The sequence below is a fragment of the Nomascus leucogenys genome, chromosome 2 (assembly GCF_006542625.1).
Source record: "Nomascus leucogenys isolate Asia chromosome 2, Asia_NLE_v1, whole genome shotgun sequence".
In the NCBI taxonomy this organism is placed as follows: Eukaryota; Metazoa; Chordata; class Mammalia; order Primates; family Hylobatidae; genus Nomascus; species Nomascus leucogenys.
In genome coordinates, this window is record NC_044382.1 from 38,429,665 (window position 1) to 38,453,999 (window position 24,335).

The window sequence follows — 24,335 nt, forward strand, 5'->3', positions numbered from 1 at the left end:
CGCCTGTAATCCCAGCTACTCGGGAGGCTGAGGCAGGAGGGTCACTTGATCCCGGGAGGCAGAGGTTGCAGTGAGCCGAGATCGTGCCACTGCATTCCAGCCTGGGTGACAGAGGGAGACCCTGGCTCAAAAAAAAAAAAAAAAAAAGTGGCCGGGCGCGGTGGCTCAAGCCTTTAATCACAGCACTACAGCACTTTGGGCGACCAAGGCGAGCGGATTGTTTGAGCTCAGGAGTTTGAGACCAGCTTGGGCAACAAGGTGAAAACCTGTCTGTACAAAAAATATAAAAATTAGCTGGGTGTGGGTGGCGCGCGCCTGTAGTCCCAGCGCTACTCAGGAGGCTGAGGTGGGAGGATCGCTTGAGGGCGGAAGGTAGAGGCTGGAGTCAGTCGTGATTGCACCATTGCACTCTAGCCTGGGTGACAGAGCAAGATCCTGTCTCAAAAAACAAACAAACAAACGTACAAAAAAAAAACCCCCACAAAATATCCAAGTGACTTGCTCAAAGTTACACAGTTAGTAAATGGAACCAGACATAGGCTAAAGGCAGACCAAGCCTTGAATCTAGATTAGGCTGTTTCCAAATTCCCTGCCCTTTCATCTCCCTAACAGTTTGTTTTCTTTCTTTCTTTCTTTCTTTTTTTAAAAAATGAAATAAATTTCCTAATTATTTATGTAGCACTTTCTCTTAGCATAACAGTTTTTAGAGTAGGTAAACATTTTTTTTTCCATTTCCAAAAGTCAGTTATTATCTATTCCGGTTCAAATGCCAGGTCCTTTTATGGCAGAGATTCTCAAAAAAGTGATCCGCGGAGGAGTTGCACCATTAGGTCACTGGGGTAGTCTGCAAAAGTGCAAATTTACAGACCCCATTCTCAAAGATTCTGAGTAAGTTTGAGATGAGACCCAGAGAACCTGCACTTTTTTTTTTTAAGCAAACGTATTCAGCTTCTCTTGAGAACCACTGTGCCTAGAAGGTCTTTGGGAAGCTTTTGGAAGTAATAAGTTCGTCTTGGAAAGAACAGTCCAGACAGCTTTCCAATAGTCTTTCCCAAACTGTCATGCCTGAGGTTCTGGACTTACTCATCTCTGACAACACAGCGACTAGCTGAAGGACTGATCGACTGATGAGGGTTTGACCTCATCTACATACATCTCAATTTAGCAGCACAAGTTAAGCTAGCTGGCAAACTGCTTAAAGCCACATGGGAAATCTGCGCGTTGGGCTATGTCTGGAAGATGTGGAGGAGCAAGCCAGACCTGATCGGTCAGATAGTGAAGACACGGAATCCGAAACCCAACTAGTACAGGAGTCAATTCTCAGAGAAGGATAAGCCCGGTTAGTCCAACTCATGCGCAGGCGCAGAAGACGGACGCACAAAGTAAGGCGCGCCCTTCCCCCACCCTATTTCAGGCCAATTCCCACTGCGCAGGCGCATACAGTGCACCAAGATGGCCGCCCCCGTGGATCTAGAGCTGAAGAAGGTAAAAGAGGGTCTTTGGCGGGCGGAGATCTTCTCTTTGGAGGCTAAGGGGACTATAGGCAAGAATATCGAGTGAGGCACGAGCCTTGCAGAAGGAAGGAGGGTCCAGTGAACTAGGGAATGGTTCCCCAGAGTCCTAAGGCCGCACTGGGTCTCCATAAACGGGGTGAGGGGCGAGCGGCTCCTGCTGGGTAGGAGCCGTTTGGTCTGGGTGGGGTAAGTCTGCGGGCCTATCTCGGGCTTGTCCGGTCTTTCTGAGCTCCAGAGACATTTCGTTGCGTTTGGAGGCTTCAGGAACTCACTTTCATAGTAAGAACTAAAGAGAGCATTTCAAATGGGGTTCCCTTCGGACCCCTTGCCTGAGCTGTGGCATCCGTAATTCTGCCTCATTTGCTTTGAAAAACTCCCAAGTCCAACCTTTGTTTTTAGGTCATTTATTCGGTTCTGCACCTTGAAAGTTGCAGTATCTACAGTTCGGAAAACCAGGTATTGTAGCAGCAATGTTCATTTCAGGATTTTGCCCCCCCCCCCTTCTTTTGAAGGACTTGTCAAACAAAACAAAACCAAACCAACCCTCCTTATTTTGAGGGAATTGTCAAAAACAAAACAAAACCAGTAAAGTTTTCCAAATAAAACCAGTATCAGAAGGAATTGGGTTTCCTGCTTTCCTCAAACAGTTGCTTATAAATGTGTTGTTACTCAGATTTTTCCTATCTAAGAATGATCAGCATTCTACCACCACTAATGACCCCAAACCAGTATGCTTTGTGCGGTGGGGTGGATTGGAAAGGACCTTAGAATTTATCTATTTTAAATCTACTTTTCTAGAAAAGGAACCAGTGCCAGAAAAGTCTATCAGAAGTTGGGACTAGAATCCAGTATTCTCTGTCTTATCTCACACTTTGACCACTATTTTGGGTTCTTCAGATGAGCAACATCTTAGTTAAGACTGCCTCTGGTCAACTTGTGTAAAAGAAATAGGACAGCCGAAATAGCTGTTGCTTCTGACAAATGAAACTTTTGTTACTGTTCTGAGGATATTATGTGTTTGTGTCTTGCTTGTGTTCTTCTTGTCTTGAATCTTGTGAATTTAGCTCTTAGGTGGAGTCTTTAATCTTTAACAGTATACTAGCTTCCTTAGCAAGCTGTACAGAGCAGTCAGATGATACCTGGAATTTTACATTTCAAAACAAAATTGTGCATTCTAAAAATTTACCTTTTTTTCTATTAAAAGTACCGATTTAAATCAGGGTTTAGTGAATGGATTTGCCTCCCACTACTTTTGAATTTATTGCTACATTTGAAACTTGTGGGCGGTGAATGCAAACTGAGAAAATGATTACAAACTTAAACTGAATAATTTTGATAACCAATTAATTTAAAAACTTGTTTAAAGGTTTTATCTTCTGATGTTTTTACGGGGTCCTTTTTTTGGGTGGAGACAAATAGGAAATTTCAGGCCCCTCCCCTTCCCCAAAGTAAATCTTTCAAAACCTTACTAGTAGGTGAAAACAAGGTCACAATAAAAATTATGTAGTGGCCTTTGTTGTGCATTGCAGTCACAAATGTTATTATTAAGGCACAAATTTGACAGCATGTGAAAGTCATTCCAGGCACTTCAACAAAAGTATCCAAGAACTGTTTATCTTCCAGTTAAGTAAGTGTACGCAAGGGTCAAATTTGGCCTGGTATCTCTGGATGAAGATCATGATGCAGTTCTTTTGCCAGTGCTTTGCATTTTTTCTCACTCTTTTTTGGTCTTCCTCTTAAAAATGTTCATATTATGAATATTACTATAGACAGTGGAATGGAAAGATTGCTGAACTAAGGGGTTAGAAGAAATGGATTTAAATACACCTGCCTTTCCCCCTAATAGTTGTTCAACCTTGTGCAAGCCACTTTTATCTCTTAACTCATTTAGTTACTTAATTTGTAAATTGTGGATGATGAAACTGCCAATGCTAACTCATGGGATTATTGAGAGGCATAAATATTTATTATATTTCCTCATTAATATTCTTATATTAATATTTCCATGTTAATATTTCAAACTAATGTGAGAAAGTGCTTTGAAACCCAATTGTGCAGTACAAATGTAGTGAGTTATTACTTTTATGGTTCTTGTTTTGAATCTCTGGGTTTCATCCTTGACTATTGCATTTATTTCTTTTACTACTCCTTGAGTACTTGCTACTTAATATGGTTATTATTTAATGTGCATTTGATTTGCTTCACACTGATTGTATCTTCTGATGATTGTAAATTCAGTATTTAGTATGGTGACTTGATTGTTTACAGTTATGTTGACTTTTATTGATGTTTGCTTTGGTATATTTCACAGCTTTGTCTCTGGCTAGCATATTTTGTTTTAATATATTTGGATTTGACGTAAATGTTTCCTGTAAAATGTTTTACCGACTAAATCATGGACTTGTTTTTATTAGGCCTTCACAGAGCTTCAAGCCAAAGTTATTGACACTCAACAGAAGGTGAAGCTCGCAGACATACAGATTGAACAGCTAAACAGAACGAAAAAGCATGCACATCTTACAGATACAGAAATCATGACTTTGGTAGATGAGACTAACATGTATGAAGGTGTAGGAAGAATGTAAGTAAAATGTGTCCTAATGGAGTTATTTTGGGAGTGCTTTTGTCCGAATTAAATAGAGTTTGTTCGTCTTAAAACTTGGGTTAGGCCAGGCGTGGTGGCTCATGCCTGTAATCCTGGTACTTTGGGAGGTCGAGGTGAGTGGATCATTTGAGGGCAGCCTGTTGGCCAGTATGGTGAAACCCTGTGTCTACCACAAATACAAAGATTAGCTGAGCGTGGTGGCACTTGCCTGTAGTCTCAGCTACTTGGGAGGCTGAGGCAGGAGAGTCCCTTGAACCCCGGAGGTGGAGGTTGCAGTGAGCCGAAATCATGCCACTACACTCCAGCCTGGGCAACAGAGCTAGACTCTGTCTCAAAACAAAAGAAACCTTGGTTTAAAGTATCTTTTTTTTTTTTGAGATGGAGTTTCATTGTATCACCCAGGCTGGAGTGCAATGGCCCGATCTTGGCTCACTGCAACCTCCGTCTCCCGGGTTCAAGCGATTCCCCTGCTTCAGCCTCCTGAGTGGCTGGGATTACAGGCGCATGCCATCACGCCCTGCTAATTTTTGTATTTTTAGTAGAGACGGGGTTTTACCATATTGGCCAGGATGATCTCGAACTTCTGACCTCCTGATCTGCCCACCTCAACCTCCCAAAGTGCTGGATTACAGGTGTGAGTCACCACGCCTGGCAGGTTAAAGTATCTTAGAAATAACTTTAAAGATTATCTAATTAAATGCTTTCTTTTTTTAAAATGAGGAGCTGAACTTCAGGTAGATTAATTGAAGTGTTTAAGTTTAGACTTTGAAGTACATTTTTTTTTTTTTTTTTTCTGAGACAGAGTCTCGCTCTGTTGCTAGGCTGGAGTGCAGTGGTGTGATCCTGGCTCACTGCAACCTCTGCCTCTTGGGTTCAGGCAATTCTGCCTCAGCCTCCTGAGTAGCTGGGACTACAGGCGCGTGCTACCACACCCGGCTAATTTTTGTATTTTTAGTAGAAATGGGGTTTTACCGTGTGGGCCAGGATGGTCTCAATCTCTCCTCTTGATCCTCCCGCCTCGGCCTCCCACAGTGCTGGGATTACAGGCGTGAGCCACCACCCCTGGCCTCGAAGTACATTTCTTAAGTGCTTACTTTCCTGTTCTGTCTATGATTAGGTACTTAAGTGTAAGTTCAGTAACAAAAATGATTTGTCATGGAAAATGTTTATAGCAATATTGTATGTGAAGAAGATTTATTTAAGTAGGTGCAGTTTCAGCCTCCTCTTCCCTGCTTAATTTATTAGAAGTGATACAAATCATAAATCTTTCAGATGTCTGATCAGTGTTATAAAATAAAAATTAAGATTCAATTGTCATTTAAATACACATTCTGGCCAGGTGTTGTGGCTCATGCCTGTGATCTCAGCGCTGCGGGAGGCCGAGGTGGGTGGATCCCCTGAGGTTAGGGTTTGAGACCAGCCTGGCCAACATGGTGAAACCCCGTCTACTAAAAATACAAAAATTAGCGAGGCATGGTGGCACACATCTGTAATTCCAGTTACGAGGCTGAGGCAGGAGAACCGCTTGAACCCGGGAGGTGGAGGTTGCAGTGAGCCGAGATTGCGCCATTGTACCCCAACCTAGGCAACAAGAGTGAAACTCTGCCTCAAAAAAAAAAAAAAAAAAAAATACACTCATTCTAAGTGTCATGCGTTGTTCTAATAGGAGGACAACTCACGTGTGAGAAATCTAGTAAATTATTTTACTTTTGTTTGTTCTATTTAATACACGATTAACTTCATACATTTCACTTTTTTTTTCTTTTAAAAGCATATTACCCTTGTGAGAGAGAATAGGTCTGCTTCATATTCTTTAAGCAGAAAAAAAGGAATGGAAAAGCCCTTAAGTACAGGTCACATTCCATTACAGTGAGCTAAAAGGAGAAGACTGATTTTTTTTTTTTTTTTTAAGTTGGGGGGAGGTACAGGAGGAGGGTTTTTCTGGAATTTGGTCTTTGAGTATTACTTAGTAGACCATTACTTCAGGTTTGGAGATCTTTTAGTTAGAATGGAATTTGACCTCAGTCTTGGGATGACATGTTTTGTGATTGATTTGAAGAAAGAATAACATGTGTAAAATTTAATAATGACTTTGGAATGACATCATGAGAAGTAGACCCTGCTCATCACTGACTAATCCATATCTTTATGGTTCAGAATTAGATTATGTTAAATTGTTCATCTGATTTGCTTTCTCAGAATGAATAATATAGCACAAGTAAATTTTATGTCCAAGCTCATATATTTCATTTTAGCTTAAGAGGATAAGGATCCCAATTTGAGAGTTTGTTACTGGGACACAAAAGAATTGGAACAAAGTAGAACCCTTGAATATGTGTCTGTGTAGTATGAAATGCATTGTTGGCATTCACTACAGGATAATTTTATCCTTAATGTGAATATCCTTAGGTCTTAAAACAGTAATGCCAGCTTTATTAACATGTTGTACTTGGATTTCACATCACTGCACTAGCCTTTGTTTGCAATAGCTAAAGAATTCCTTTTTCAAAATAGAAAAACCGTTTCACTCCCTTTGGGCTTTTGAGCTACAGTGAAGTTTTAATTTTTAATTAGAATTGTTTCATTTATTAAACGTTCTGCAAGAGTGTCAGGAGAGTTGTTTTTTTGTACATATTTTCCAAAGTGCTACAGATAAGTTGTTTTCCATACAAAGAATTTTAGAGTTTAAAGGCTAGGTTATGAATTAATTAATGGTAGAATGGCATTATTTCCAGAAGGTTTATTTCCTATAAATTATGTTTTTTAAAAGAAGTGTGGAGTTTCAAGTGTTTGGATAAAGTTGAGCTTCTACATGATTTCAGACTTCTGTTTTAAGTTGGACTTTAGTGCTGTCTGCATCTCACCGGGAGTATGAGTTTGACCCTGCATTGTAGGGGCATGTAAGGTGAATAGCGTTTGTTGTTTGGCTAGCGTATTAGTGCCCTGAGAGGAAGAAAAGACTTGCTGAGTATTAGTCTGGTCATGAGGATGTTCTCTTTCTTGATGCTAAACCTGAGATATCTATTTCTGAATTTATAGTCTTGAGTAATTTTGGGTATCATTGTGATTCACTTCTTTAATTCTAGTCTTTACCTTAATTTGTTTTTTCTTTTCCCTTTTGAGTGTTATTTGGGAATTCTGACTAGAATATTACTTTTTCCCAAATTTTCATTTTAAAACCACAGATAATAAAATCCAAAACTTCATTTTTCTTTTACAACCTGCAGTAGATTTTCCCATTGCTGAAATTCAGGTCTCATTGCTTCTTGCCTGGACTTTTATGATAGCATCCTAACTGTTCTTTCTTCCTGCCTTCATTCTGTCTGTCCAAATCCATTCTTCACATATCTGTCAGAATTAATCACATCAATATTCTTCCTAAAATCCTTTGTTCATCCTCTGTTGTCCACAGGATAAAATCTAAACTTGTTGGCCTTGCATTCATGGTTATTCATAATCTCTTCTTAATTTACCCTTTGCCTCAGGTCCCACCACTTTCTTTTTCCAGGGTTAGGATAGCATGTATATTTCATCTCATGGACCTACCTCTTTCTACTAGTTTGCGTTATATGTTGAGAAGAATTTTGAGATGTCAGGTGGGTTTTAAACATGCTTTGATTAGTGATGTCTGTTACACAGTGAGGGTAGAAGAGTAGTAACACATGTACCAGAAATTGTTATCCTACCCTTGCCACATAGGTTTCCTCACACATGTTATGTTTTTGTGCTTTTTTGCTTTTGCTCAGTCTTTGGCGAATAACATTGTCCTTGGCTGGCAATATTCCTCTTTTCCTTGTGAAATTCTTATCCTTCAAGACATAGCTCTACTCTTACTTTGCCTCTGAAGATTTTTCCAGCCCCCGGGGCAGACTCATTCACTCTTTCCTTGGCGATAGCAGGGCCTTTGTTCCTACAACTAGTAAAGCACATTGAGTGTGTAGGTGTGTTTAAATGGGTCAGTCTTCCCAACCAGATTGTCAGCTCTGGGAGACCATGTATATATTATCTTTGTTTCCTCATTCTCAGTATAATGTCTGGCACAAAATAGCTGTTAAATGTGTATTGATTTGAATTGAATCTGATTCTTTTTTCTGGCCTAAAATAACTTTTTTCTTTTGGTTTCTTAGAAAAAAAGTATTTTAGAAAGTGTTAGAGACTTAAGAATGAGTTTATTATCCTATTTTAATACATGATCCATGTAAGATGAAGTTATAAAAGTAACATATATTTTGACTAAGGTCAAAAAAATTATATCTGACCAAAATCATGTCCTCTGATCTGACAGGATTAATTCTTCATTAAATATATTGAGAAGGTTGTCTAATTCTAAATACCAGCCAGTTGAAGAGATACTCAGAACTAAAAATATAGAAAACCCAAACCTTAAAGATTATGCTTGAGGGTAGTATAATCCTTAGAGAATAAAGGCTATTTTATGCATAATAATATCAATATATTTTTATCCATTTTACCTTCCTCATCTTCACACAGAATGTAAGTCAGATTTTTTTTTTTTAGGGTATGTGTTTAGTTAAGCAAATCATTGCAGGCCCAGATATCTTTCATTTCATAAGTATGGACACATTCATAGTGTTAAATACCTCTTATACATGGCTATTTTTGGTTTAAAACAAGGAAGGTCAAGCTACAGGATAAGAGATGATGAATTGCTATATACTGTAAGCTCTGAGTATTTGTTGCTCAAAGCTATATTCCATCCAGTCTTTTGGCATGTTGCCAGCACATTTTAGTTCTCTTACTTCATATTCTTTAGAGGGCTGTTATGTAGCCTGATACTACTACCACCAATTTCTAGTTTTGCTACTTAAGCTGTTTGTGAGCTGACCTCACCATACTGCTTTGAGAACTATGATGAAAGTTACAACTGGGGAATGATCTGTCTGAATATTTGGAAGTGTTTGTCTTTGCATCTTTCTAGCGTGCAAGGAGGGAATAGACAAATCTCAAATGTTATGTGAATTTTTCTCGTATATATTTTTTCATGGATAAAAATGTTTATAATTGCTTGTGTGGGGGTTTTCTTCCTTTTCTACTTTGCACAGTAGAGGATAGGAGTATTTTTAAAATAAGAATTGTATTTGAAAGTGCACATAAATGACATTTAACCATACTAGTGTTTGAAAGGACCATCATTAGAATAAATGTCAAACTTATTTTTATGAACAATAAGTATGATCCTAACCCTGATTTGATGTCAGATCTATTATTTGAACACTCTTTTTGCTTGAGCATTACATAAATAACATTTCTTTTTTCCAAAAGAGACAAATTAACTTTTTTTTTTAATGTGAGGAACTTGAGTAGATTAGCCTTTAAAAAGAACAATTAGTGCCTTTTTAAAACTTGAACCTAACTAAAAATAACTTTGTACCATATTTAAACTAATTTAGAGGTATGCTACCATTCTGTGGGTATTTTTTACATTTAAGGAACTAAGAATGAACAATGGTATAAATCTGCCAACTAGATAAGTGTCTAGCAATGCAAAAATTGCTGTTTGGGAGCGGTGTTACTATTTCTACTTGTTGAAGTAATTTAATGGTTGATCTCTAACAGTTGAAAGATCCAGAAGTGTAAAACTTAAGATAAGTGTGGCATAAGTAGAAAGTGAAACAGTAGGTGTATTCTTGATAGGTAACAATTAAAAAAAATCTAAATAGTTAAGCAGTTTTTCAACCATTTAGATTGTAGAAATCTGAACTCTTTATGACAGCTTGGCTGAACTGCCCTTTGTTTAAAATATTATGTTGGTTTTGTTGTGATTGTATTTCTTAGTTTGGATGTTGACCTATAATTTGAATCATGGCATTTAGTAAAGGTGGGATGAAATATTTGCAGCTTCCCTTAGTTATGTTAAATGTTAATAGAAAGGGGTATGCTCATACTGCTTCAAGTTTTGCAATCCTTTTACAATTTCATGTAGCTATAGAGTTGGTCTTCCAGTCAATTTGAGGTAATTTTAAAACTGAAGAAATGGTCATACTATATTTTATTGCTAAGAGATTAGGAAATGAAATTTTAAAAATTATTATAGTAAATATTATTGATATTGTTGATAAATATTGTTAATACTACAGTAAAAATAGTTTATATTGTTGCTCTCAGCAGAATCAAATTTGGATATTTTATTTAGTGCATACTACAGGGGAAAAATAATGCGTGAGATTACTTTTGGTGTGAGAGTCACATTGCAAATGCAAATTTATAAATTCATTTTATACCCTCTTTAAAGGTATTAATCTGTATTTTAGAGAAAGTGAAGCAAAGATAGTTGTCAAAAGTAAGATGAGATTTTCTTTAGATTTTACTTAAAGGAAGAGAAGTTCTTGGTGTTCAGCTGCTTTTACTAATAGAACATGACCCACCCTTCTTGTGTTTTTATACAGAGCCATTTAAAGTCATGGCTTTCATTGCCCAGAGTTCTAAGGGAAAACAACAACAACTTTTCCTGTTGTGCAGGGAAAAATGACTTCAGTTTTGTTGACGCTGAATATGTATATAACCCCAGATGGGCACACACTCCTCTTGCACAGATTTAGTACTCTGGGGAGAGGAGATTTTTAAGTCATATTCTTAATTTCCTTAAGTTGTCAGTGATTTAAAAACTTGATGTTCATTATAACTCTGCTCTACTGCTGTCTAGAATGACATCACTGTTTTTGTGCCAGAGGGAGTTAACAAACATTTGCGTAAGAATTACATAGTCCTGTTTCTTCTGCAGATGAGTACTTTTTAATAATTCTTTCCCTGCTTCCCCTCCCATATGCTCCAGAGTCTAAAGATTCTCACCAAAACACAGGAAATTAATTTTGAAAATGTTATGCTAATTAGATGTCTATTGTTAAAAAAGGGAAAAGAAGTCTGTTATCTTGGAGAGTACAAACATACTAAAATAAACTTGCTATGGGGTTACTTATTTTAGGCTTTGGACCTGTTTTAAAAACATAAATGTAATTGATTCATTTAGCTACTTGGTGGACTTTGCTCGCTTCTGCATTTCCTAACATCAAAAGACATGGCCTTTTATTTTTTTTTTTAACTGACGAAGGTTTAAACAAAATCAACCTTTGTTGTATGAAAAGTAGCAGTCATTTGCAGCATACTACAGTGTTTTCCAGTCGATGATAAGCAACTGAGCCAAAGGTGAAAAGTACCATTTGCTTGCTGTTCCTATGTAAAAATATTAAGGTAGCAGCAGTCTTGAACTGTTACTCTGTCACTGAGGAATTGTGTGCTGTAACTGACTTAATTAGCTGAATTTGTCTGAAAACAGTCAATTTTAAGCCATACCAAGAATTTTCTGATTTTAGCTGCCACTTATCTCATAGTGCAAAGTTAGGAATAACTTGCTATCTAATCTGAGAGAGAGGACTGAAATGTTCATGTCAGGGAACATAATCTGCTTAATGAAATATCCAAGAAGGAGCTCAGAAAAATATTGACTTAGAAGGTGAGTCAGTTCATATATATGAACACATACTTGGTAATGCCTTTTGTCATTCTTTTTTATTTATAATATCAGAAATTGCTGTTAACTGCAAATATCCTTTACTCTGATGAAATAATTAGGATTACTAGTGTGTTACATGTACCATTAGTGCCCATGCTTTTGTGAAGAGTGTATGCTTATTTCATTTATATAATTTAAGTTCAAATGGACCTGTCTGGGAGAATGTTATTTCATTGTCCTGGCCAGGAACTCTTATTACCAACTCTTGTTTTGCAGTAGATCAGTTGTCTTGAAATGAACTAGATTACTTGGAAGCCACTATCCTTTTCGCTTTGAAGAGGACTTGAAGTATTCTGATACCAAAATTTGTACAGCAAAAGGAGTCTAGTATCAAAAATGTATCTTTAAATAGATAAGAGCGTGACTGCCCTAAGCCCAACCTTTACACTGGCTCAGAGTAAAAAGATTTGGATCACAATATACATCCTGTATGTGTGTGTCTGACTGAGACTTTGGCATTTGTGCCAAAGTATATTTATATTTATGACATTCTGCTTTTGTACAAGGAGTACTCTGCTCTCTATCTGTCCTCTAATACTCATTGGATAGTAATTTTAAAATATTTTATCTATTGCTATATTTTAACTTACTAGTAAAATAAAGATCATATCTTGGAAAAAGTTGTGGAATAACTCACTGCCTATATGTGGAAATGTTTGGGGTTTGATGAAGCCAGAGTAAAAGTGGTAAACATCAGAGGTGCTTACTTACCAGAATACTTAGAATACCAAATAGTAACCCGAAATAAACATCGCGTTTAAAATAGATTAACATACTACTGCTTCCATTTCAGGAGTAATAGTTTTGATTTAAAAATAGGCAGTAATTTTTAATTAGTAAAAATTGAACATAGCAGTGTGTGTTACTCTACTAGAACAAGGAACGCTTGTATGGGATTGGGTTCTGGAAGGGACAGTGATTCTCCAATAATTCCAGTGAGTTATCAGTCCTCATCTTATTTGACCTATCAGTACCATTTGGTCCTGTTGATCTTTCTTCCTTGAAGCACGTTCTTACCTTGACTTGCAGGACACCACTTCTTGATATTCCTCCCACCTCACTGTCCATTCCTTCTCAGCCTCCTTTACTATCTTCATTTCTTTTGCATTTGTAAATATTAAATTGACTTTGTCTTTAGCCCTTGGATTTTTTTTTCTTTTTTTTTGTCTGTATGTACTCAGTCTCTTAATAATCTCATCCAGGAGTATCTCTAAATGCATTTTTTTTTTTTTTTTTTTTTTTTTTTTGAGACGGAGTCTTGCTCTGTCGCCCAGGCTGGAGTGCAGTGGCACAATCTCAGCTCACTGCAAGCTCCGCCTCGTGGGTTCACGCCATTCTCCTGCCTCAGCCTCTCCGAGTAGCTGGGACTACAGGCGCCCGCCACCACGCCTGGCTAATTTTTTGTATTTTTAGTAGAGACGGGGTTTCACCGTGGTCTCGATCTCCTGACCTCGTGATCCGCCCGCCTCGGCCTCCCAAAGTGCTGGGATTACAAGCGTGAGCCACCGCGCCCGGCCCTAAATGCATTTTTATATACTGACAACTCCCAGATTTTTTATCTTTAACTTAGACCCCTTCTCTGAACTCCAGACTTGTATATTCAGCTGCCCACTTTACATCTTCATGTGATGGTCTAATAGGCATCTCAGAATTAGCTTGGCCAAAATAAAATTTTTGCTGTTTGCAAACAAACCATCTCCTCTCTCAGTATTACTAAGTGGCTTTTCCACCCTTCAGGTTCTTCCAAATCTTAGAGTCACCCTTGGCCTCTGTCTTTCAATCTTATATTCAGCTCATTAGCAAATACTATTGACTCTGTCTTTAAATTTTGTTGAGAATCTGAAGACTTCTACTTACCACCACCCTGGTCTCATTTACCATTGGTTTATGGCAGTTGCTTCCTAACTAGGCTCCTTGCTTCTGTCCTTAACCCTTTATAGTCTGTTTTCAACTGATCAGCCAGAGTAATCCTTTTAAAATGTAAGTCAAGATCACCGTAGTCAGATGGCCTCCCATTTCATCAGTGATCAAAGTCTTTTGCACTTGCCAGTTTCTCTGCCTGAAGCCTTCTTCCAGGTGTCTCCATGGCTTACCCTTTCTCTTCCTTGAGGTTGTTTCTAAAGAGGCAATGAGGCCTTTCATGACCATCCTATTTAAAAGTATACACCTAACCAGCACCCACACTTATTTGCCCCTTGTTGGCTTTATTTTTCTTCGTCGTACCTCACCATCTGGGGACAATGATACTAATTGTCTTTTTTTCCCTTCTTCTATCCTCCATGGGTATCAGATGTCTTTCTTAAAGAATCAGCATTATTGAGTTATAACTTATATAGAATAAAATGCATTCATTTTAGGAGTACAGTTGGGTGAATTTTGACAAATGTAACTACTACCCCAATCACAATAAAGAACATTTTCATCACTCTAAAAACTTCTTTCTTGCTTCTTTCAGCTCAATCCTCTCCTTCCTTAATCCTGGCTCCAAGCTGCTGCTAATCTGATTTCTATGCCTGTAGATTAATTTTTTCTGTTTTAGAACTTTATATAGATGCAATATATAAATGGAGTCATTATAGTATGTACTTTCACTGAGTGTAATGCTTCTGAGATTTACTCATGTCATATAGATCAGGCCTCCTCAGGGGCCGTATGCTGGGCTTCAGTTCCACTTATTTCGGTATGCTGGCCCTGCCCTTCTCCCTGTGCTTCCTAGTTTCATCACCAGCTTGGCTACAGGAATTCCAGGGATTTTATTGAGGCATGACAACAACCAGAGTGAGAAAGTGCCATGTTTTCTGATGTCACCTTCATGGGAGCACCTTTCCAGAAGTCTTCTAATGGTCTCCCACTTATATTTCATGACAGAAACTGAGTCACATGCTTAGGCTTAAATCTTGGGGGATGCAACTGCAATGATTGGGTAAGGCCAATCAAGAGTCAGCTTAGAACTCAGTTCTCTGATTTACTTGGGAAAATAGAGAGTACCCAAACAAAACTGGGGCTCAATCAACAAAGAAAAGGAAATGGATATGGGATAGTTAAACAATAGTGTCTGCCAAAGTCATCAACAATCATTATAGTGATCAATAACTGAGGGCTAGCTATATGAAAACTGTTGATATATTTAGGATGAATTAGGCAGAGTTTAGTCTGGGAGCATCGGCAGGCAGGAAGCTGTTCAGGAGGTGAGTAATAAGAGCATAAATTTAGGTGGTGGAAGTGGAATGGTGCGGTGAAGGTTCAGTATGAGAGAAAGTGATAAATTGGAAATATAAGGAGGATATCTGCCATTTTGGGACTTGCATATGGTGATATTGATGGAAGCCGAAGTTGAGATGGTGAAACTGCTTGTAGGGAATGTTGGTATGGGTTGATAAAATGAGTTTAATTTGGGCCATGTTGAATTTGAGGTGATATGGAACATACAAGTAGAAGTGACCATAGATGCTGGACATGGTGCAGGTGATAGTGTTGATATTATTTTGAGGGTTATTAGCTAAGTTGAGGCCTTGAAAATAAATGAGTTCTCCTAGGGACTTTGGGTAAAGATTGTTTAGCAGAGAGCCTTGCATAGTGCTTGTAGTATGGGCACTGGAGAAGAAAGAGGAAGGAGGGATTTGTGGATACAGTAGTTAATGAGGGAAACATGGATAGCATAGTACAGAGATGCAGCAGCAGCATCCCTCAGAGTTAGATTTGAGCATACAGTGATCTGTAGATTGCTTTTGTCTAGGTATGGCAGGGTCCAGGTACTGTATGTCTATGTGTTATAATCTAGTACTACATTATTTATTTTGTTGCTCAAATAATTCTGCTTTCCATTGGGAGCTCTTTGAGATTTTCTCCTTTTTTTTTTTCTCCCAGTCTTGAAATGCAGTAGTGTGATTGTGGCTTACTGCACCCTTGACCTCCTGGGCTCAAGTAGTTCTCTACCTCAGCCTCCCAAATAGTTGGGATTACAGGCATGTGCCACCAAACCCAGCTAATTTAAAAATTTTTTTGTAGAGATGGGATTTTGTCATGTTGCCCATGCTGGTCTTGAACTCCTGGACTCAAGTGATCCCCTCACCTCAGCCTCCCAAAGTGCTGGGATTACAGGCGTGAGCCACTGCGCCTGGCAACTATTATTATTATTTTTTGAGACAGAGTCTCCCTCTGTCGCCTAGGCTGGAGTGCAGTGGTGTGATCTCAGCTCACTGCAAACTCCGCCTTCTGGGTTCAAGCAATTCTCTGCCTCAGCCTCCCGAGTACCTGGAACTACAGGTACCCGCCACCATGTCTGGCTCATTTTTTTTATTTTTAGTAGAGACGGGGTTTTGCCATGTTGTCCAGGCTGGTCTCGAACTACTGACCTCAGGTGATCTGCCCGCCTCGGCCTCCCCAAGTGCTGGGATTACAGGCATGAGCCACCGTGCACGGCCAGCAACTTTATTTTTAGACTAGTTTTAGGTTACAGAAAAATTGAGCAGAAAGAACAGCAAGCTCTCACTCCCTTTCCACTCTCTCCCACACTGTTTCTTCTCTTATTAACATCTGGCATTAGTGTGGTACATTCGTTACAATTGATGAAAATATATTGATAAATTATTGTTAACTAAGATCCGTAGTTTACATTAGGGGTCACTGTTTGTGTTATCATACAGTATAGTTTACTGTCCCCCAAATTCCTTGTGCTCCACCTGTTCTTCCCTTCTTCCCCTTCCTTCCCCACTGTCTTCCCTGGTGACCACTGACCTTTTTACTGTTTCTATATATAGTTTTGCCTTTTCCGAAATCTCATATAGTTGGAATGATGTAGTATATAGCCTTTCATACTATACTGGTTTCTTTGACTTAGCAATATGTATTTAAGGCTCTTCTGTGTCTTTGTGGCTTGATACCTCATTTCGTTTTGTTGTCGAATAATATTCTATTGTATGGATGTACTGACAGTTTATCCATTCACTTACTGAAGAATATTTTGGTTGGTTCCAAGTTTTGGCGGTTACAAATGAAGCAGCTGTAAACATTTGCACATGTGCATAGAAGTTTTCCACTCATTTGGATAATGGACTGCATTTGATTGATCATCTGTTAAGCTTTGTAAGAAGCTGCCAAACTGTCTTCCAAAGTGGGCTGTACCATTTTTGCATTCCCACCATCAGTGAATGAGAGTTTCTGTTGCTTCACAGCTTCACCAGCATATGGTGTTCTCAGTGTTTTGGATTTTATCCATTATACTAGGTGTGTGGCAGTATCTCATAATTTTATTTTATAGTTCCCTAATAACATATGATGTTGAATATCTTTTCACATGCTTATTTGCCATCTGTGTTATCTTTGGTGAGGTGTCTGTCAGATCTTTTGCCTGTTTTAAATATGGTCGTTTGTTTTCTTATTGTTGAATTTTAAGAGTTCTTTGCATAATTAAGATGCAAATCCTTTATCAGATATATGTTTTGCAAATATTTTCTTCCATCTGTGGCTTGTCTTTTCTTTAGCTTTTTGTTTTTACAGTACTTCCTGACCTTCTCATACTGCAGTATGCTCCAGGTTCATCTTGTATTTTCCCTGCCAAGCCCTATAGTTAGTCATTTCTCCAAGAAGCTGTGGTTCCTGATTCCTTTTATTGGAGAATGGTTATTTAGAAACTTATATCTGGTCACTGGGTTTATTTGTTACTACTGAGGTGTTACTGTTTCTAGGCCCTCTGGTGACTAGCAATAGATAATATGTGTATATATGCTACTAATTAATGTGTATGTACGTATCTACAATTGTTTCTGTGTCTATTTATCACTGTACACATACTAAGCTGAATGTGAGTTTATACTGATATCTCCGACTCTTTTCGATACCACAGGGTTCATTTTAGCCTTCCTTTCTTGCTTATCTGTAACTTCTCTCTAATATGAGAAACCTGGCTCCTACCATCCATTGTCCATTTACTTATTTATTTATCCCAGTACACATATAAAACAATTTCAGAATTGTTTGCCTGTATCTCCTGTGAGAAACAAATTTAACCAACTGGTTAATCCAAGGTTGATTGGATTATTTGTATACATGTATTCACATACACACATATTAATAATAACTTACATTAGAGCCATTATAATATGGTACAAAAAAGACCGAGTATTCTCATCTAATACATACAAGCTGGGCAAGGCATTTAACCTGACTAGGTCTTATTTTTGTACTTGGTAATTTTTTACATACTTAGAAAACTTTGGCCGGGCATGGTGGCTCACTCCTGTAATCCCAACTCTTTGGGAGGCTGAGGCGGTTGGATCGCCTGAGGTCAGGAGTTCGAGACAAGCTTGGACAACATGGTAAAATCCTATCACTACTAAAATACAAAAATTAACTGGGTGTGGTGGCAGGCACCCATAATCCTAGCTACTCCAGAGGCTGAGGCACAAGAATTGCTTGAACCCTGGAGGTGGAGTTTGCATTGAGCTGAGGTGGCAACACTGCACTCCAGCCTGGGCAACAACAGAGTAAGACTGTCTCCCTCCAAAAAAAAAGAAAAAAAAATTGAGGATTCAAGAGGAAACATTTTTCAAGTGATGAATTTTAAAAAGCTCTCTCTTTCTTTTCCAGTCCTATTTCATCTTTGTGTAAATCCTTTTTTATTTTACATATTTCATCTTGAAAATGGAATGACATGCTGATTTTTCTTTTCTTTCTTTTTTTTTTTTTTTTTGAGACAGAGTCTCACTCTGTCATCCAGGCTGGAGGCTGGAGTGCAATGGTACGATCTTGGCTCACTGCAACCTCTGTCTCCTGGGTTCAAGTGATTTTCCTTTCTCAGCCTCCGGAGTAGCTGGGATTACAGGCACCTGCCACCACCCTGGCTAATTTTTTTGTATTTTTAGTAGAGATGGGGTTTCACCATGTTGGTCAGGTGGGTCTTTAACTCCTGACCTCAAGTGACCCACCCACCTCGGCCTCCTAAAGTGCAGGGATTACAGGTGTGAGCCACCACACCTGGTCGACATGCTAATTTTTTAAACTTGAGTTTTTACTTACTTACTATATTGATATCTTTACGTGTCAATAAAAATATATATTTTTTAAATTTCAGTTTGGTTTTTTATTTAATTAGTCATTCTTTTTAAAAAAATTTTATTGATTTTTTTAGAGATGGGGCATTGCTATGTTGCCTGGGCGGGACTTGAACTCTTGGATTTAAGCAATCCTCACACCTCAGCTTTCTGAGTAGCTGGGACTACAGGTGCATGCCATTATGCCTGGCTGCCCCCTTGGTTTTATCTCCTGTTTTGTATCCTATTTCTGTGCCAGTGTGGATGCTTAAGGTCTCCAGGATTCAGCATAAACTCTCAGGATGAAAGCCAATTTACTGCTGTCTTACATTCCTGAATTCCCAGTTTCACTTCACTTTGGACCTTTGTGGAATCCTTCCTTTTGTGTTAGTTCAACAAAACGTTTAAAAAAAATTTTTTTTTTCTGCTTTGTTTTTAATGCTTTGTTCAGGGTATCTACTCTTCATTATGCCAATAACAGAAGTCTGTAACTCACTGAGCAGTCCACAATGTGGATGTGCCATAAAGTTTTAATCACTTCTTTACTAAGGAAGTGATTAAAGAAATAAATTCGATTTTAAAAAATTTAAAAAAAAGAAATTCAATTTATTTCTACTTTCTTCCACACTAAAAATTATGACGTAAAAATTCAGTAACTTTCCTCACCAGTGGAGTTAGGCAAAGAAGCAAGATAGGCTCATTCTTTTTTTTTTTTTTTTTTTTTTTTTTTGAGATGGAGTCTCGCTCTGTTGCCCAGGCTGGAGTGCAGTGGCGCGATCTCGGCTCACTGCAAACTCTGCCTCCCGGGTTAACGTCATTCCCCTGAAGATAGGCTCATTCTTATGTCTTTCGTGTGCTGCTTAATTTGTGGATACCCTGAAACCTAAATGCTATTAGGATACGTTTTTAGACACCCTCTAAAAATTTCCCACCCAAAGTGAACTTGTCATAAGCATTTTGTTGTTTCTGAATAGCATATGTCTAGATGACCATACTTTGGAAAGTGTGTCCAAAATGCAGCAGTGCAAGTGATCTGGGATTGTGTTTTGGGCAGATGAACAATGGTTTTGATTCATACTGAGTTATAAGACAGTGGAAGTTGTATCAAACTGCAGGATGATTTAGAAAATGGAGTCTGATATTTCTCAAATAATCAAAACTGAAAGTCTCAGAATTATGTTTTCAGATGGCATAATTACAAATAAATGAGGAAGTGAAATAGCAGGTTACAAGTCCTTGAGAGTGGACAGTGCAGAGGCACATGGCACTGATTTCCAGGTCAAAGAAGAGGCCTTTTGCAAAGCATCAACTAGAATTCAGGTTATATAATCCTGAGTATTTTAAGCATGTTATCTGCATATTATTTGTCATGAGAGAATACTTTCCCTCTTCATGGTTTATTTTTCCTTATTGGTACATTTTGAACTCCAGAATTCTTTATTTACTATTTGGCTTTCCATAAACAATCAGGCAGACTGACTATGAGATTCTCTACATTGAGAAACTGTGTACATAATATTTGCTTATGATAAGACTTACATTATCGTGATAAATCCTTTCTCTTCACATAGTATCTGATAATCCAATGCCCTTTTAAACAATAGGAAAGATGTTTTCCAAAGACTTTTTTTCAGAAATCAGATGTTTCTTGGAGCCTTTCCCAGTCTTCATACAATATATCTTTGCCATTTTTTAAATTGAGGACTAAACCAAACTTTCCATAAGTTTTTATGTTTGAATTTTTACTGTGTAACTACTCTTCGAGGTAGACATTTGCATTTACCCAACATTCATCCTTGTTTAAAACTTGCGTGGCTGAGATGTCCTTAGGCTTATAGTAGTAAGTTGGCCAGCTTCAGTGGAATCTCTCTGGCCTTTGAAGTTGGCACAGTCCAGTATAGCTACCTCAAAGGATATGTGGTCATGGAAAAACATGTTTTTGTTGTTGAGTGTTCTCGCTTTCTAGTAATTTTATTTTCTGCTCAAGAGATTTAGTATCTGTTCAGATACTTTATTTTTAAAGGCCACATAAGTAATGACTTGACCTCTAATCTTAGCTTTGAAATTTTCCCAGACACTAATAAAGATGATGTCTGATGACCTTTTATTTGAGAATAGTTAGTACTCATTGGCCAGCTATCAGTGCTACTTAAAAATGTATATTTTGCTCAAAAAATTATTTCCATGGCTAAAAGACTTTCTCAGTAAATCACACATGTCATGACATAATTTGGTGACTCTTGGACCTTGTTTTAAAATAGTTTTTACATAGCATTACTGAGACTTAATACTGTTCGAAACAACTCTTCTCTTCAAATACAAATATGAGTTAGTTCTGAGAAAAATATTCTGTAAACCATAATCTTATCTGAAATAGCACCCATCTCTTGGATCCAGTAAGAATATTTTAGACATGAAGAGTTCTATAGTAAAAGACCTAGAATTAATCCTTGTTTTGCATGAATGTGGGCTATCTTTCCTGTAAATATACAGTAAGGTTTTTACAAATAATCAAGTTACTACTGAAGACTAAGATCATCAGTTAAATTATCTGAGCTGGGCCGGGCTTGGTGGCTCACGCCTGTAATCCCAGCACTTTGGGAGGCCGAGACGGGCAGATCATGAGGTCAGGAGATCGAGACCATCCTGGCTAACATGGCGAAACCCTGTCTCTACTAAAAAATAGAAAAAATTAGCCAGGCGTGGTGGTGGGTGCCTGTAGTCCCAGCTACTCGGGAGTTTGAGGCAGGAGAATGGCATGAACCCGGGAGGTGGAGCTTGCAGTGAGCCAAGATCATGCCACTGCACTCCAGCCTGGGCAACAGAGCGAGACTCCGTCTCAAAAAAAAAAAAAATTATCTGGGCTGGCCACATTAGGATATAAGCTTAATAATTAGTGGAGTGAAAGAAGTTCATCAGATTTTATTAATATGTGTGGTAAGGCTTAGTTGTGAAGAAGAGGGGACAAGGCAGTTTCCTTCCAGTTGTTGGGGCATAGCTAATTGCCCTTTTGGTCTGTTTTCACTTGTCTTATATTTATAATAACAGACCCTCTTGATAAGAACCCACTTAGGCACAATGATGTTTTTGTGGGGTTGGCAGAGGAAACTGCATGTTGCTACCTTGATACATTTTCTCATTTGACTTTTGTTAAGAGATGATGTTTAGTTCTTTGTTGCTGAACTCTGTTAGTGCAAAGAGACGAAAAGTCTTGCTTAATTAATTGCAATATTAAATTGAAATCTATTTTAGCTTCCTTAGACAGTCCTGAAAGAGATTTGCATAACTGGGGTCTTCCCTTGGTTCCAGTGGAGGGGAAATATTTCAGTTCACTTACTTGAGGCTATAAAAGTTTGTTCTTCCTTTCCCTGAAGCAAGAATTGTGAACATAAAGTCATAAAACAGATTCAGTGTTAATTTTTAAAACTTCTCCATATTTCCACCCTCATCAGTGGTAAATAATGTGCCTGACTGTAAAATGGAAAAAGTTGAAAATTTCCACTTGTACATTTTGAGCTTTTCAGAGGTACTATACACTCTGGAAATAATAATAAAAGATACTAAGGCTTATACAGTGCTTTTTGTTTGAGGAACTCATATAAACACTAATGCATTGATCCTAACACAGTACTTGATTGTGACTTTAAAAGGTCATGAGTTACTGCTGTTACAAAAAAAAAAAAAAATGGAGGGGCGCTCCACTTTACAAATATTGTTTAAAAAATATCTAGATAAAAATTAGATAACTGAAAAAACAAAACTTATAGGGTATTTGTATGTTGACTTTTCTCTTAGCCTATGATATATTTTTATTCCTTTATTATTTTTTCCTTTTACATACGAATCTACTTGAAGCTTGATTTTCTTTTCTTTTGTTTTTTTTGTTTGTTTGTTTTGTTTTTAAGACAGGATCTTGCTCTGTTACCCAAGCTGGAGTGCAGTAGCACAATCATGGCTCACTGCAGCCTTGATATCCCAGTCTCAACTGATCCTCCCACCTCAGCCTCCCTAGTAGCTGGGACTACAGGCGTGTGCCACTGTGCCTGGCTGATGTTTTAAATTTATTTTTTGTAGAGATGGGGTCTCATCATGTTGCCTGGGCTGGTCTTGAACTCCCAGGCTCAAGCAATCCTCCTGCCTCGGCCTCTCAGAGTGCTGGGATTACAGGTGTGAGCCACTGTGCCCAACTCCCGCACCCCCCTCCTTTTTTTTTTTTAATGAGATAGGGTTTTGCTATGTTGCCCAGACTAGACTCAGACAACTGGGCTCAAACAATCCTCCCACCTCAGCTTCCTGAGTATCTGGGACTGTAGGCCCACACCACTGTTCCCTGCCTGATTCCTATATTAAATAAGAAAGCAGAATCTACTTTTAAGCCTTTATTCCTACTCAGCCAGGAAGGTTTAAACTTGTGGTGGTTTCCTGAGCTTGACATATTATGTTAATATGTATTTGTCCTTTTAGTTGGCTCAGTTTAATATTTGTAGTATGTAGCTATTGATTTCGATGAATACAATAGTCATGAGGCTTCATTTTCAACTTTCTTGTGTTTCATAGGTTTATTCTTCAGTCCAAGGAAGCAATTCACAATCAGCTGTTAGAGAAGCAGAAAATAGCAGAAGAAAAAATTAAAGAACTAGAAGTAAGTTTTTATTGGCAGTAGGAGTTAACTTTTGGGAGAAAGTGGTAATCGTATTGTGTCATATTAAATGAAAATGTATGCCTGCCTGCCAAAGTAATGTCATATTATTTTTATTTTTTATAATTACGTTGGAGCCGTGAAGCTGTCATATTCATATTCATAGCGCATATAAGACCAAAACAAACAAAAAAAAGAATAGTCTCTTTGGAACTGTAGAGAATTTTGATGAGATGGTTTTAACCTGAATATATTTTGTTCATTGCCCTTGAATGTGTTTATTCTTTAAAAAAAAAAAACCATAAACAAAATGTAATGTATATTTAAACCACACGTGTAGTGGATTGTGGTGGATGGACAGGAGAGTGGGTAATAATGATAAATTTTAGAGGATCTTGGTATAGGGTCTTTTTTACACATTGTAATTCCTTTAACCTAAATTAGGTTCTATATAAGGACAAAGTAGCAAGCTGTAACCAATTAACTATCTGAAGGATGGTGCTCCAATGAGAACAATTTTTTCTTTTTAGCTAGGGAAAAAGATGATAGGTAACAGTAAGCAAATCTTTGGAAATATTACTTTATTATTTTTATTATTATAATTTATTTATACAGTAAGACCTTTAGTGAGATATTCTTCTTGGGCTTTGGTGAAAGGCCCATCCTGTGTATAGTAAAAGACTGGACAAAAAGCTGGTTATTATTTCTTAGGGACCAAGATTTCCCAACATGTGGGTGGATACATTGACTTCATAGGTCATTTCATCTAATTTCTGTGAGTACTATTTGAGGCAGAGGATCAGAATCTAACTCAGCCCTCTGCTGAATTTGGGAGCTACAACTTGTAGCTTCCTGAGGATTTCTTAGGGGCACTGAATTGGCCTGGACTGGGAGTATGCAGTATCTTAGGTTACTTGGGCTTATTTTTAACTACTGATAGTTGAAACAAGTTTGATAATAGATTTGCAGCTTAGGAAAGTGTATTGTAAAAACAAGACAAAAAAGCAAAAAAACC

At 38.0% G+C, this 24,335-nt stretch overlaps 1 protein-coding gene across 1 annotated transcript in view; it reads left to right on the forward strand.

Moving 5' to 3' along the window:
- The first annotated feature begins 1,410 nt into the window (after window positions 1-1,410).
- PFDN1 (prefoldin subunit 1) overlaps window positions 1,411-24,335 on the forward strand; it is a 58,652-nt gene continuing 35,727 nt past the window's right edge. Inside the window, exons 1-3 of the mRNA XM_030828172.1 lie at window positions 1,411-1,485; window positions 3,929-4,095; window positions 23,239-23,323. Coding sequence (XP_030684032.1) covers window positions 1,453-1,485; window positions 3,929-4,095; window positions 23,239-23,323 — 285 coding nt within the window. The 5' untranslated portion in view covers window positions 1,411-1,452. The remainder of the gene's footprint in view (window positions 1,486-3,928; window positions 4,096-23,238; window positions 23,324-24,335) is intronic.